At 26.9% G+C, this 17,133-nt stretch overlaps 1 protein-coding gene across 6 annotated transcripts in view; it reads left to right on the top strand.

The window, feature by feature from the left end:
• Positions 1-470: 470 nt before the first annotated feature.
• Klc (kinesin light chain) overlaps positions 471-17,133 on the top strand; it is a 29,178-nt gene continuing 12,515 nt past the window's right edge. For 2 of the 6 annotated variants that reach the window (XM_083038614.1, XM_083038604.1), the window contains exons 1-2: positions 8,852-9,226; positions 16,335-16,701. In XM_083038614.1, coding sequence (XP_082894740.1) covers positions 9,183-9,226; positions 16,335-16,701 — 411 coding nt within the window. In that variant the 5' untranslated portion in view covers positions 8,852-9,182. Of the gene's footprint in view, positions 1,070-8,849; positions 9,227-15,879; positions 15,931-16,334; positions 16,702-17,133 lie in introns of those variants that run through there. The other 4 variants (XM_083038594.1, XM_083038587.1, XM_083038567.1 and 1 more) reach the window with 4 other exon arrangements.

The raw sequence follows: 17,133 nt of genomic DNA, 5'->3' as shown, positions 1-17,133 counted from the left end.
AAGAATCATTTTCTAAAGTTTTTATATAGAAATATTCTGTATATGTATATATTTTTTAATATTTTAAATGTTTAATATAATTTTTTTATATATGTATTAATTTTTTAATATATAATATTTTAACATATAACAACATATTATAAATGTATATTATATATATATATATATATATATATATATAATTCATATATATAATATAATCTATATTTATAATTATATATATATATATATTTATATATTATAATTATAATTAATATAATTATAATTATAATTAAATATTGTATATAAATTATATAATGTATAAATATATATATAACATTTATAATTATTAATTATAAATATATATAAATATATTGATATATGATACATCAATTGATACATATTTTAAATTCTAAGGAGATGTCGGACTCCTTGAGAACGGGTTCGTCGCCTCGTGAATATCAGCCCAGCCGATGGAGTCGCTGCAGTCGCGATTTTACGATCGGCTGGGAGGCCTATCCGCGCAATAATATTCCATCGCGATTCCCCTACACGTTCCGCGTTTCCTCCCTCGGTCTGTCACATTCCGTCCGATTTCAACGCGAGAGCTCGTCCACCCTGGTCTCCCGCGACGAGATCCCGGTGCAATCGCCATGTTCTCGCTCTGAGCTTTTTTCGCGAAAACTCCTGCTGACATTTCCTCATCGCAGCCTGGCACTAGGTGTCTCGCCATTTTTCTCTCGCTCTCTCGCTCTCCCGGGAACAACACGGTTGTCGGGAAACGGGACCTCGATGCTCCTCGACTATCGTATTTTCGTCGTAAGTCACTCGCTCCTTAAAATTGCTTGACGCCCCGCTCAAAATTCCATTCCTCGTTCCTTATCTCGCGCATATATACATATCTCGGGCGGCGAGAGAAAGAAAGAGGCCGGTCTCTTTCGCCAGGATCTTCGCTCCGGGAAGGCATCCCCAGGATATTGTGTCTCCAAGGACTTCTCCGGGATACTCCAGCAATCTCCCCGATCCACGTGTCGGTGGGATGCTACATTGAAGTGGGAAGGTAGCGATCTTGCATGGATTATTCGCAAGAGTAAGTAGATTCTTGTTATTTTATCCTACAATTTTTTACTATGTCGCACAAAGTGGGTAATTACCTGATGCAGAGTGGTCGACGTGATGTATCATAGGATTGTATCGATATTAATTTATTTTGTGTTGAAACTGTGATTAAATTTCACATTTTATACACACACACGTTAGAGGAAGTTTCTGTCATCAATATGTAAATATTACTAACAAGCTCATTTTTTTTATATATTGACAGAAAAAAATGAGCATCACGCTGATTGTCAAATAAGGATTTTTACTGTTTATGATATGAAAAAAGAAATCTTGTGCTATTGACTGATAAAGTTTGCATATATGTCTATAATTTGGAAATTTTGTTTTATTTTATCGTACAATTTTTTACTATGTCGCACAAAGTGGGTAATTACCTGATGCAGAGTGGTCGACGTGATGTATCATAGGATTGTATCGATATTAATTTATTTTGTGTTGAAACTGTGATTAAATTTCACATTATATACACATACACACGTTAGAGGAACTTTCTGTCATCAATATGTAAATATTACTAACAAGCTCATTTTTTTTACATGTTGACAGAAAAAAATGAGCATCACGCTGATTGTCAAATAAGGATTTTTACTGTTTGTGATATGAAAAAAGAAATCTTGTGCTGTTGACTGATAAAGTTTGCATATATGTCTATAATTTGGAAATTTTGTTTTATTTTATCCTACAATTTTTGACTATGTCGCACAAAAGTGCGTAATCACCTGTTACAGAGTGGTTGACGTGATGTATCATAGGATTGTATCGATATTAATTATTTTGTGTTGAAACTGTGATTAAATTTCACATTTTATACACACACATGTTAGAGGAAGTTTCTGTCATCAATATGTAAATATTACTAACAAGCTCATTTTTTTTACATGTTGACAGAAAAAAATGAGCATCACGCTGATTGTCAAATAAGGATTTTTACTGTTTATGATATGAAAAAAGAAATCTTGTGCTGTTGACTGATAAAGTTTGCATATATATCTGTAATTTGGAAATTTTGTTTTATTATTTTATCGTACAATTTTTGACTACGTCACACAAAAGTGTGTAATTAGTTGGTATAAAGTAGTTGACATGATATATCATGAGATTATATCAATAAATTATATTTTGTATATTGAAACGATGATTAAAGTTTACATTATATACACACACAAATAAAGAAAACTTTCTTTCAATATGTAAATAAATAAATAAATAAATGATATCACTAAGCTCCATTTTTTTTACATATAGCAGACAAAAATGAGCATCACGCTGATTATCAAATAAGAATTTTTACTTATCTATGATGTCAGAGATAAATCTTGTGCTTATTGACCGATGAAAGTTTGTTTTTATATCTGCTTATAATTTGGAAATTTTAGAACTCTAAAAATTCGTCATATTTGATAAATGTTCCCTTAAATGTTTACTTTAGGTTGATCAATTTTCAAGGTTTTATCGTGATGAATGTGTCAAAAATCATATATAGATTATTGGCAGATATAGTTAGAAGTATAATAAAGTTTTATTTCATTTCCATCAATGTAATCGCGAAAACAAAGAAAGTTCAACAGCTAAGACGTTCACAAACATTGTTTTTAACATCTCTTTGAAGCTAGTAAGACCAATTGATAGAATCAGATAAATATTTAGCACTCATTTTATACTAATTTGTAAAGTAAAATTACGTAAAATTACCAAACCATCGCTGCTAACTTTAATTTAAGCTTTATTTTAGCAGGATTAAATTAAAACAAAACGAAAAGAAAATATGACCAGAAATGGAAAAGGCTGAATTTTTATTGCTAAACATATTTTTGTATTTTATGTGGAAGGAAAGGAGAAAAAAAACTGCTATATACTCAGCAAATCATTTTAAACAGTGTTGATAAGCTTTAGTTAGTATACTTTAGCTTAGCTAATTATTTTTATTTATTGTGTAGTAAATAGGTTCTTTGTTAACCACACGGAAATAATCAGTACAGACTATTTCGATTAGAAATAACATTATATAACTAATAGACTTTTAATTTTGTAATTATTTGTGTATTGAGAATTTTTTTTCTATATTTGTTCTCTTTTTTGTTTTAATTTGTGCCAATGTAATACCGACAATAAGTCAGTATCGTCACATTTTTTTTCTCTCCCCTCCTGCATGAAATAAAAAGAATTATGTTTAGTATAAATTAGGACAAATTCAGTCTTTTCCATTTTTGGTCTTTCTTTCTCATTGTTTTAATTTCGTCTTGTCAGCTTAATATAAAGTTAGTAGCGTCACGATTTTTTTCTTCTTTTTTCGAAAAAATGGCAGGAAGTACAAAATTATCTCAACTAGTACAAAATGAGTACTAAATATTTCAAGGATCCGATTTGATTCTGTTAATTTGATCCTGCTTTAAAAGGTAGCTATTTTTCGATATAAATCTATAAGTTTCAGTAATCCGAGGTAAAATTCAATAAATTAGGATCAATTATTAAATTTTTAATATTTTTGAACGTTTTTTAAAAGATTAATAAAATAAATAAAAATAAATACATATACAGCCCATATTTTATATATACAGTCTTATTGTTATTGATACACCAATACATTCGAATATTTTCGAATTTATGGATTATTAAAAAAAAATATTTTAGATTGAACTCTATTATTTTAAGGATAGCACATCTCATGATCAGCATGGTTTTGTTCCTTCAGATTTGCGGCGTTTCCAAATTCTCAAGATTATTTTTATTTTTTTCAATCAAACTATATATTTTTTTTGCATAAATCGAAATTCTTCTCATATATTATTATTCGGTATATAAAAATATCGAGACAGAATTAAAAAAGCAATTTATGAGATATTTTATTCTAACAAATGACATAAAACGTTAAAATATGTATAATATTTCATGAGTATTCATTTCTTAATAATATTATTTTATCTTTAATAAGAATATATAATTTAAAGAATATAGGATTTTATACACGAATGTTATAAAAAATAGGCTAATTGTTAATAAATTGTGCATATTTAATATATGTTTTTAATGTGGCAAATTTACATCAATTTAAGAAGATGACAGACTTGAGCAAATTGTTTAAATTCAAGTTTTGCATACAAAATTATTACATTTGCAAGATTCCATTCTAGTATGTGATGGGCTAAAAAAGCGAAAAATTTTAGCATCAAGTTTAAATCTTAATATAGGAATCTGCTAATCTTTGCAAAATTATCATTTTAAGTACATATCATAGACTTATCAATTTTATTTAGGAAAGTAAACAAATCGTCAGAACGCTTAATTAAAATAAGCTTATTTTTGCTTATATTTACAAAACTATCGTTTTTACAATATAGTATACAGTATACAATAAGTATTTTAGATCAATATATTCTTTCTTTTTTTCTAGTAATACTTTATATATTTTTTACTTTACATATTTATAAATTTAAATATTTAAATATTTATAAATTTAATCTAATTTAATTCTATTTATAGTTATGGTAATTAGACAGAATTATCAGATAATTATTATATATATTATTATATAATTACTTATATTTATACTTGTAAATTGCAATAAAAAATATAAAAATAATTTTAATTTGACGCGATATATGAATACACACACACACACACACACACACACACACACACACACACACACACACACACACACACACACGTGTGTATATGAAACTGTATGAGAAGCTAGAACGAAAATGACAGAGTACTATTAGTAAAACAATAATTATTTTTATTTTCTTGGCAAGATTAATTAATAACAGTCTGCTCATGTCAGATGCGATCTATCTTTTTCTCGGTTCATGATAGCGCATAACACAATTGTCAGTGAACTTTCTGAGAATATTTTATTTTATCATTATTTTATATATAAAACTATCTGTCAACAGAGAGTGTTAATTAAAATTTATCATATCGATCGATCAATTAGTGAGATAATTTATGTCTATTTATAATTCATGTCTATATTTATAACTTTCAAAATTAAAGCCTTTTTAAGAAAATGTAATAGAATCAGAATCGCACATTATTTTTATGCATTAAATATTTTTTTAATATTTAAGAATTAAAAGAATCAGAATCGCGTATTATTTTTATACATTAAATATTTTTTTATATTCAGAGAATGAGAGGGGAGGAGGGAAAAGAGAGAATTTCACACTGTACACAGGAATTTTTAATTCACAGGAATGAGATCCATGAAAGTAGCACATCAGTATAGCACTGCTCTTTTATGGATAGTACATTTGCCAGTATAATAGGGGATAGTGTAATACTATGGTTCAGTAGTGTGTCGTCATGCCATGAATCATCGAATGTCAGTCCCACCTGTATTTTACTAGATTCTGATTGCAAACAGATCGTATAGAATTTCCTTGCTTCGCGAGGATTCCGATATGCTACAATAAAGTTTATCCGTTTTGCATTTTTATGAAAAAAACAAATTTTTTTTTCAAAAATCTTTATACTAATATATTAAAAGTATTAGTTAATTTAAAAAATAAAAATTTTTATTTTTATTCTATATAAATTTAATGTACAATTTTAAACATTACTATTTCTTATTTTAATTTTATTTTTTATTATTAATTGCACTATTAATTTTATATTATTATTTTATTTTTAATTAATTATTAATGAATAATGTGAAGCAAATACAATATATATTAGTTAATTTATATTACAAAAAGTTATACATTGTTATACACATACATTTTGTTTTCTGATATTTTATTAAATTTTTATTATTTTAATAAATAATTATACAATAATATAATAATATATACAAATAATATTATTTTAATAAATTTTAATTAATTATTAATATACAGAATTTCTATACATAAACATAAATAGCTTTTGTATTTCTTTAATTTATAATAGGTATATTTATAATTTAATTCCAAATAGATTTATAACAAATTTAAAATCTAATTTTATTAGTATTTTACTATATAATATTTTATTATATTAATTATTATAATAAACTTATTTATCTATTTATATTTAATTAAAATAGATTTATTTTTAAAGTCTAGTCGCAATTGTTGGTTTTTTTAAAATTTAATTTTGTTCAATCTTAAGCTAAACTTTATGTATTTAATCATTCTGCTTATTTTATTATTTGCAACCATACATGTTTATATAACTGATTTAAAACAATTTATATTCTTTAAAAAAATAGTTGAGCATTTTAGCTTAAAATATATCAATACTTCAATTCATTCAGCTATATTTTTCTATATTTTATCAAGTTTATCTTTTGATAATCTATAGTATTTTCTCGAGATTCTGATTCATTATATTTTCTTGAAAAGATTTTAATTTAAAAAGTTATAGATACATAAATTACTTCACTAATTGATCGATCGATATACTTATTGTTAGAAACAATGCTTGATGAACTCCTATGAATTAGTGAACCGTGTTTAATTCTTAATCATCTTAATGATAGATTATCTTTTTTAATTGTCAAATGAACTATCAAACTGTCAAAATTTGCCATTTATTAATAGATATTTTTAAAATATAGAATTTATTATTTAAATATTGCATAATTTTTTTATTTTTCTTGTAATTTTAAGTAAGATTTTATGTTATTTGAATGAAGGTAAATATGTCTGGCAGATTATATAAAGTTGCGAGGTAGTCAGATACCTAATTCTTTATTTCCTGTATCCGTATATTCCAGTCACTAAATGAAAATAAACTTACGTCTAGATTTGTAGGTATATTGTCTTATACATATACAATTATGTAATCCTTGCGTTGAATTAAAAAGTCTTTATTAAATATATTTAGATTCAAAAAAATATATTTAGATACATTTCTTACACTCTAATAAACTAAGAAAATTATAACAGAAGTATATTCGTGTATTCATAATTCTTGCGTGTTACATAAACATTAAGCTTGCAAGTATTATATAAAATTATATAACCACTGGCTTCTAAAATAAATATAAGGAAATAGGATCCTTTTTTGAAGATAAATACCACAATCGATTTTATCATCAGGCTTACTAGTCATATCACTCGAATAAAGCACCCGAAAGAATTGTTAACATATTAAGAAAATCTTTAAACATTGTTTAAATTTAATTTTTAATATATTTTTTTACGCACATATCTATTAGTTTTAAATTTATTAATAATAGAAATTTAATAATTTTTTTAAATAAAATTTTTTTATATAAAATTAGTTTTATATAATATATTATTAAAGCTATAGTATATATGTATGTATATATATAATTTGTTTTTTCTTTAAATTAAATTCATATACATTTAATTATAGACATATCTAAAATCCTAGAAATCCTTAATTTACGATTGAAAACATAATTAAATATTTAACAAAATTTTAAGTTATTTAATATAGGTAATTAAAAATTAACAATAATTTGTTAATAATACAAATTTAATAATTTTTTTAAATTAAATTTTTTAATATAAAATTAATTTTATATAATATATTATTAAAGCTATATACCTATGTATGTATATATATAATTTGTTTTTTCTTTAAATTAAATGCATATACATTTAATTATAGACATATCTAAAATCCTAGAGATCCTTAATTTACGATTGAAAACATAATTAAATATTTAACAAAATTTTAAGTTATTTAATATAGGTAATTAAAAATTAACAATCATTTTTTAAAGATAGAAATACATATTATACTATACAGGGTGAGGAAAAAGTATGGGACCGGTAAAATATCTCGAAAACAAAGACTTTTTGAGAAAAATGTTTCAAATAAAAGTTGTAGGGCTTTAAGTGGTGCATTACATAATAATATTATTATGATCTTGAATAGCGTTGTCAAGGTCATGTGAAGGTTACTCTCAATTTTTAAAATGGAACTCCCTATTTTTTATTACATATTCTTATAGCTTATCTCGAAAGCTTTCCAAAACACTATAATTAAGTTATTTTTTATTAAGTACTTTCCGAGTTATAAGACTTGAAGTTTACAGTATTTTGACATAAAATATAAAATATCCTGTGAAATATTCAGTTTTCGGTAATCTTACCTTAATACTTTTATGCACAGAATAATGAGATCAATTAATTGGTGTAAAGAAACATATTTTTTTTAAAGCAACTATGTGTTTTCTTTACACCAACTGATTGGTCTCATTATTCTGTGCATAAAAGTATTAAGGTAAGATTACCAAAAACTTTCACAAGAGATAACTCGGAAAATACTTAATGAAAAATAACTTAATTCTAGTGTTTTGGAAAGCTCTCGAAATAAGGTACAAGAATATGTAATAAAAAATAGGGAGTTTCATTTAAAAAAATTGAGTGACCTTCACGTGACCTTGCCAACGCTATTCAAGATCATATAATAATATTGTTATGTAATGCGCCACTTAAAGCCCTACAACTTTTATTAGAAGCATTTTTCCCAAAAAGCTTTCGAGATATTTTATCGCGGTATCTTTTCCTCACTCTGTATATACATATATGAGATAAAAGCTTATCTATGCATTTGATTTGGGGGAATATCCTATATATTTATACATATCAATATCAATCCACTCCTGTGCGTGAGAACGTTGCAATTTGCACACTCGACCTGTGCGATTCTGCAGCGCAAATTTAACACAAGTACGATACATGACATAGCGCAGGCGTTGCGCACTTTCCACCCCCACTGACACTCTTTGCGATCCTCGCGGAATAGGGGTGGGCTGGAGACACCAGGGGGTGAAGCCAAGGCGAGCCTTCACTTCAGTGAGAGACTAAACGCGAACTCGCGCGTCGCGGTTCCCGTTTCGCGATCGAAAAATTACACACAACACACTCACACACGCACACACACATGCATACAAACAAACAGAGCGTGTATATGCATCCCTTGCCATTTATACACACACACATATATTTATATATGCAGATATTTATATATTATTCAATATTTTTGTACCGATAATTAAGTGACTTTTTTTACATCTCAATATATACGTCCATGAAAGAGAAAGGATCATTGTGTGTACATAGAGATATTATATATATGGTGTAAAGTTAGTATAGGTGCGACAGACCTCAGACCCGTTATCGATGGGTAGAACGGATATGTCAAAAACGCTCAACGCCTATAGAATGTGAGTAGAACATTATAAAATGTTCCTTAATCGTTCCATCAATAATTTCCCCTTTAATCGCACAAATGATTAAAAAGGAATGACGTGTATTTACGAAATTTTTGATTTAGGAAATATATCGATAAAGTGCTATTTGAATAATAGGAGCCAGCAGTTTCACATTTACATAAGTATATTAAAGTGGTTTTTCAAATTCGATATCACTGTAATTAATATCTGTACAAGATCATTCGTTTTAATTTTTCTTCATTTCATAGTTTTCAGTTTATTTGATATTTTTTGTCAATTTTTCCGACATTCTCTCTCAATATATGCAGTTTCATATTAAATGGGAAAAATACAACAAGCCAAAGATAAACTGATAATGTGGATTGAGGAAATAGATATAATTGAAAATGTATAACGAGAATATGGTGTGATTTTGGGGAAGAAAATGGCGGACGGATTTAACGAAGGAAATTGTTATAAGAACTCGCAAAATTAGGGTTTGATTCTGTTGGACTTGGGGATAAGGCTTATCCCCCCATATTCGCGATTGCTATGTCTGTAGCAGACCTAGGAATTGCACAACTGTTAGTTGGTGTCAGACACAAGCATCGATCGGGAGCTCGTGGCGACGTTATCGCGTATTGGATATATTTCGAGCTAGATGTAGATATACGCAATTTATCGTATGCGCGAATATTGAAATTTATGCCTTATCTAATCTTCTATTAATTTATTGAAGATTAGGATGAACATTGATCACAATCTTGCATGGATTTCTAGCACAAAAGTACGAAAATTTTGCATGATTGAGGTCCAATGCATATAAATATAAGTTTAACAACAGCTTGATTCATCTGGGCTTCTACTTCTTTTTGAAGATTAGAAAATTGTGTTATTAGACGGATATTTTGTACAGATTTCTCTGTTACAAATGTGTAAGTGAAAGTTTCGTTATGATTGAAATCTAGGTTTTTATTAGATTTATATTTCCAACAACATTAAATTGATTCTAATTAGGGTTTATATAATTATCTAAGATTTCTGAAGATATTATATATGTATAATATTAGATTAACATTGATAATGTGTTGCTAGACACTCATGTTTTAACTGTGGTTTATCTATGAGATTTTATTTCTTCTTAAAAACTGGAATTTTATATTAATGCTAATTATAATATTGATAAGTGCGACTCTATTATTGAGTATACGCATACGAAAAAATGTTTCAACTTTAAAAAATTTAATTGTTTTCGCATCGTCACATAATCACAAAAGTAGGATGCCTATCTCCGGAAACAATCTAAAAAATTTGAAACTTTCAGAGGTTCTTTTTTACTTAGAAAAATCAGAGAATTCTCGTGAAATTTTATTATGAGATTCAGAAAAAAATTTTTGTTGTCTTTTTGACAATTGTAGTCTTAAATCGTTGATTAGTCAGGTTAATCAATGATATAGGATTAACATGTGACCATATAGATACTTTTGTTTTTTAATATTTGGATATTTTTATTGCTTTTGTCATATATTGTTCAAATTTATTTAAATCGATATTAAATGCCAGACGAAATTGGGTTTAGATATATTGGATAGAGATATTGGATTTATATACTTTATTTATTTATTTATTTATTTAACAAATAAATATTTATTTTGAAATATATTTATGATGATGACGATTCTGCATTATTTAAAATATATTACAAATATAAATATAAATATATGTGTGTGTGTATATAAGAAGGGAAGTCAAAAAATAAAGTTTCAACTAATTAAATTTTTTAATATTAATATTTTTACGAAAGTGCTTACATATCTCATATTTAAAGATACACATCCTTACGTTATTTGTCAACATAGTTCCCTCCTTTATTATACTTGTCTAAGCGATAGATCCAATTAAAACCTTGTCGATAAAAAGTGGAATCCTGCTGAACTATTTCTGGCATTTTTTGCACTTGTTCTTTTGCACTTCATTCAGATGAAAATGTCAAAAATGTATTGCAAAAATGGCTTCGTAAGCAAGATCAGTGAAATGCAAATTAAAACAAGATCAAAGAAATATATATATTTGTTTATATTTAATGTCTCAGCAAAATACTGAAAATGCAATCATCATAATCTTGATTGCAATTCTTGATGATAAAAAAATGAAAATATTATGCAAATAAAAAAATGCTTGTCTTATGAAAGCCATTCAGTTCTTTTATTATTTTTATAAATCTAATATTTAAAAAATGAAATAACTCATTTTTTAACGTATAAATTGCAATTATTAGAAAACACACAATAAAGAAATTTATTTTAAAAAGTTGCACCTAAAAATTCTTTAATTTTACCTAAAATTTTTTAAACAAAAAATACTTAGAAAATCTGGGGATTTGGCAAGAATTTTTTTACAAGTTTTAAGTAGGTGTCCTGAAAAAATTATTCATTGTTTTGATTCTGAAATACTTTGGATATAGTTAGTTGAAGGAATCAAAGAGAAAAAAATTTCAAGAACGTAATGAAAATATAATACAAGGAAAAAAATAGACCCCTCTTTCTTTGAATTGATAATTTTGATTGATGAATTTTTAATTGATAAGATTTCGGCAAAGAGAGAGAGAGACGCATATAGGAAGGGGAAAAGCTTCTTTCTTCCTTAATGAATCCATTACACTTCAGAATCGAAAGTCTATTGCGTGTCATATTTCACTTCGTCTTTCATGCGAATCGAAACTTAGAGATTGCGGCTTCGAAAAAAAAAAGGAACACGATTGCATGTGTAAACAAATTTATTTAATCATAATTGTTTCATTAGCTTAAGAATGTATTAGGTCGATCAAATTTCTTTTTATTGCACTAATAGAAAGAAAAGACTAATAAATTTTTTAATGAACTTAATAGATGCAATTAAGTAATTTAGCGATTTTTTCGTATATTTCTTTTATTTTTTTTTGTTTAGAAGAAGAATGAAAGTGTGTAGTCTTATGGTAACTTTTTAATTGAGTTCTCGAATTTTAAAGATTTATATTTTACCTCCAGATTACACTTTTACTTTTAATAGTTTACTAATATTTTTCCAAGTAAAATGTTTTTTAATAAAAGGTTTTAATTAATTAATTTTTTAGTGAGAGACAAAAGAGAAATTACAAATATCTGTATTATTTTCTATATTAATCAATTAACTGCAGACGATGTGGATCAGAATAATTATATGCTAATTTAAACTAATCTATAGAAAGTTTTTTATTCTTACAAAATTTGATGTATAAAGCAAATAAACAACATGGAAGCTACTTCATCGATTTTTTGGAAATATACATTTTATGTATTTATTATCAGCTTAATACAAATGTAATCTAATTTAATTTTAGAATTTTGGTTAGGGTTGAAATCAGAAAATTCATGTAAGATGCAGAATGCAGGGTCGAAGCCTTTTTTCTACCCACTTATCCGTATTTATCCTTTATCTTCTATATTTGTCGACTTTACAACTTGCCGGTTATACTTTATCTCTTTATTACTTTATCTCTGCCGTTATAGCAATATTGCGTGCTCAAAATTATTGTGTTTAATTACGAATATGTGAAAAATAGAACAAAACGATAATTTTTTTCAACATATTTAATTTTTACGCGTCAAAATTCATAAAATATGTAAGTTTTAGAAAATCTATTGACCACTATACAGAAGATTTATTAATATGAATATATCATTTATATAAAAAAATCTTATGAGTTTTATGATAATATAATATAATAAATACATTATATTTTACTTGTATATAATTTGATATAAATATATCGTAAATATGTAAGTATAAAAAAAAAAGATAATTTTCTCACGCACAGAGCAGAAAGCAGTTGAAAAGAAATTATGTAGAAGTATGTAAAAATTCGTTCTTTTCCCTTCATAGTTTCAGGTTCCTTGCTATTGTATCTTTCGAAATTTACTAGGATATCCAGAATCGCTCTAAGGCTTCGAATTATGATTTTTAATTCCTTTTGTGTATTTTTTAAATTTATAACATGGTTTATGTAGTGAAAGGCCGATTAATTCGAGAATAAATCCAATGTGAATAACTCAGATTGGTCGATTTAATATCGTTAGTTCAAACAATCGAGCTCACTCGTCGGAGATGAAAAGCTATTAAACGGCAGAAATACCAGAATTGAACAAGTAATCTTGTCGCGAGCTCGTCAAATTTGCCCATAGTATCAGTTATTGGACGTGAATAAGATTTATGAGTGGCTGAAAACTTTAATCAAGAGCCCAAGACACAAGTATCACAATCTATCATATAAGGGATCGAACAGATTCAATTGGAACGGTTTTGTTATTTTTTATTATTTTGTGATAAATTCCCATATTGGAATATATTTCCAACTTTCGACATCGCCAAATGAAAAGTCTATTTTTAATCGCAATAAAACTATGGAAATTTCGTGTAATCGGAAAAGACTACTGATTGGTTATTTATCTTGCAATATAGATCGATTTCGAAAGAAATTTATATATATCCAAGAATATCGTTGGAAATTTATTTTTCGATTATAGTCGCGAATAGAGATTTATAATAACTCCCAAAAAGAGAGAGAGAGAGAGAGAAAGAAGACAACCTTTCTTCACAAACCCCTATTGATTACACGATGGCAACACGAATCGTTCTTCTTCACCATCGAATTTCCAACAGCGTTGCATCTCTACAGGTCGATTTATAAAAAATATGATGTATGAAGAGCTATTTTTAACCGATGCTGACAAAAAAATGTTTACAAGATAACCCGATCATTATTATGATATTAAATTAAAAAATTTAGAATTTGAAATTTAAAATTTTAAAAATTTAATTAAAAAAATTTTTTTAATTAAGTATATTTAATGTTTAAATTATTAGTAATATTTTGATGCTACATATTTAAATTATCGTACTAATGTGTTTTGAAAAATTTTTTGAGCACTACAGAACAGTTTTTTTTTTTTAACAGGTCTCTTTTTTTCTTACACACATTCATCTCTGTATTATTAATAACTTGGATTTTTCTGCTGCATTTTTTATATCGTGTATTTTCTTAAATCTTTTTCTTCTATTTTCTTTTTTTTATTCTGTGAATATATTTAAAATATAGAAAGAAATAAAAAAAATTAAAGAATTGTAAGTATCGTTTGTTCATATGAATATAATTTGTAGTATATTTCTATTAATATTATGCTGCTATACATACATTTTTATTAATATTTATTTAAATTTATTAATTAAATTGTAGAACAAAAATAATTGTGAGCAATAAAAAGTAAAATAATAATTATAGAGAGATCATTTATTACAGACCATTTATTACGGACCATTTATTACAGATCATTACAGACCAGTGAAAGATGGTGTTTAACCACATTATTTCTATAATTTCTATAGTTAACTGTTTTACTCTGTTCTGTTTCACGCAATTTTTTATACTTATTAAAAAATTTATTATTTAATTATTTAAAATTTAAATTTTTTTGACAATTTTAATATGTTTGACTTGACAAATTGTATGTGTATTATTTGCATAGCTTGAAAAAATTCAAAGAAAAGATTGAAACGTTTGTATATAAATAAAACCAGATATTATAGTGAAATTAAAATTTATTGCTCAAATGCATTTGGGCTCAAATCTGCCTTTGATTTATTTTGATTTTATTGCGATTTTTTTGTATGCTAGTGTTTTTTTATTATTACAATTAGAAGAAATTCTTTTCTATCGCATTCTATTTCTTATTATTCTATAATATTTTATTATTTTAATTATTTAATTATATTTTAATTATTTTAATTATATTTTAATGATTTAATTATAATATTTTAATATTTTATTATTTCTTTTAATTAATTAATTCTATAATCTATATATATACAGGATGTTAAAAAATTAGACCGACAAATTTTGAAAGGACATAAAAGGCTTCAAAATAAACATTTTTTGTTAATACTATTTTTCTCTATGACGTTTAATTTTAATACTAATACGTGATATGAAATAGGAGTTTGTGACTTAAACGATAAACAAACATATAAGTGGAAAAATTAAATAGTATTTTAATCTTGAACAAAAAAAAAAACACGAAACAAATACATAAAAATAATTTACTCTTTTTACAGTAAAAATGCTTAAAAAATCCTCCATTAATTTCACTACAAAGGTATGACAGACTCAAAGTCACAAACTCATATCTCGTGTAGTATTAAAACTAAATATTGTAGAGAAAATTAGTATTAACAAAAAATGTTTAGTTTGAAGTCTTCTTTCCCTTCAAAGCTTGTTAGTCTAATTTTAACATTATTTTTAACACCCTGTATACAATTTTATAATAAATATTTTTAATTTTTTATTTTTACAATAAATATTTTTATTTTATAAATATTTATTTATAAAATTATTATAAAATTATTTAAATATAAATATAATAAATTACAATTTTATAATAATATAAAATTTATCAAACTTTCTCTCTCTCTCTCTCTCTCTCTCTCTCTCTCTCTCTCTCTCTCTCTCTCTTCTTGTTTATAAGAGTGAGAGAGAGGATAATAAATTAATATATCTCGTGAATCGTCCTGTATCTGTGTTTGCTCTGTCGGAACGAAAGCGCCGCTTTGTCGGACTGCGCCGACGTCGAAATATTGACTCGATATGATTGCAGCATGTTAGAGACCCTAGCACGTAGACAGCTCTAACACTCTGAAGACATGGGGTAAGTTTTCTTTCTCTCTCTCCTCGTCCTCGTTTTTTCGATCGGCTCTTCGATCAAGCCTTCGTCGATCGCGTGCTCGAGTTATTATTAATGTTGTCTTGTCATGTCGGAGTATTTTCGGGTACCTCTTCGGCCTTCAATGTCCCCCTCACCGACACCGGAAGCGCCTCGCTTATCGACCATATTGCGAAAATAAAATTGCGGCATTTAAATTTCTGATTTTGTATCAGAAAATTAATTGTTTACGTATGAGGGTGAATATTTGATTTTTTTTTTAGGTCCTTGTACTGCTTTAAAATATAAATATTAAAGATTATGTGATAAAATATGAAGAAATATATAGCAAAAGAAATCTTTCTTGTCTTATCGAATGTAAATTAATTAACTTCTGTTCTTGTTTTCAGTAAAAAAATCGAAAACATAGGCAGAATGACGGCGATGACGCAGGAGGAAATCGTGGCCGGTGCGCGAACAGTCGCTCAAGGCCTGGAGGCTCTTCGAGTCGAGCATGGTGGTCTTCTACAGGGTTTGCAGTCTCAAGACGCACCAGCTGCCCGCGACAAGGCTAGTCTGCTGTCCAAGATCATCGAGATGATCGACCTGGGCCTAGGCGAGGCGCAGGTGATGCAAGCCTTGGCGAGTCATCTGCAGATGGTGGAAGCGGAAAAGCAAAAGCTGAGGACACAGGTGAAGAGGCTGTGCCAGGAAAATGCCTGGTTAAGGGATGAACTCGCTGGTACTCAGCAAAAGTTGCAAGCGAGCGAGCAAGCTGTAAGTGTCTTTGATATATCACTTTTCATTCATTAACGTGACTTTAAGTAGTATGTGTACACATGTACTATGTACATATATGCAGTATTTGCTCAGTTTGCTGTTATCTAAAGAAAATTATATAGATGATCATCTAGATGAAATTTTGGCAGCTTTATAGATAATAAAAATATGTATTATCTATATCTGCATCTAACAATAAGATGAAAAAAAGTGTTAGCTTTACTAAATTATTTAGACGAATGTTCAGATAATTTGATAGAGTCATAGCACATAAAAATACTTAAGTAGTAGAACTTAAGCAGTAAACGATACAAATTTATAAATAAAAGTATATGAATATATTTTTATATCCCCCTTTTATAATTTACATTTTTTTTTATAACTGTGTTTACATAAGCGGTCTTAAAAATAATATTATCTGGAAGTTAT

The sequence above is a fragment of the Prenolepis imparis genome, unplaced genomic scaffold, assembly GCF_030444845.1.
Source record: "Prenolepis imparis isolate NDT839.2.m4 unplaced genomic scaffold, iyPreImpa1.0 SCAF_1, whole genome shotgun sequence".
Lineage (NCBI taxonomy): Eukaryota > Metazoa > Arthropoda > Insecta > Hymenoptera > Formicidae > Prenolepis > Prenolepis imparis.
Note: the sequence above shows the minus strand (reverse complement) of the source record. Positions and strands in the feature narration are given on the sequence as shown.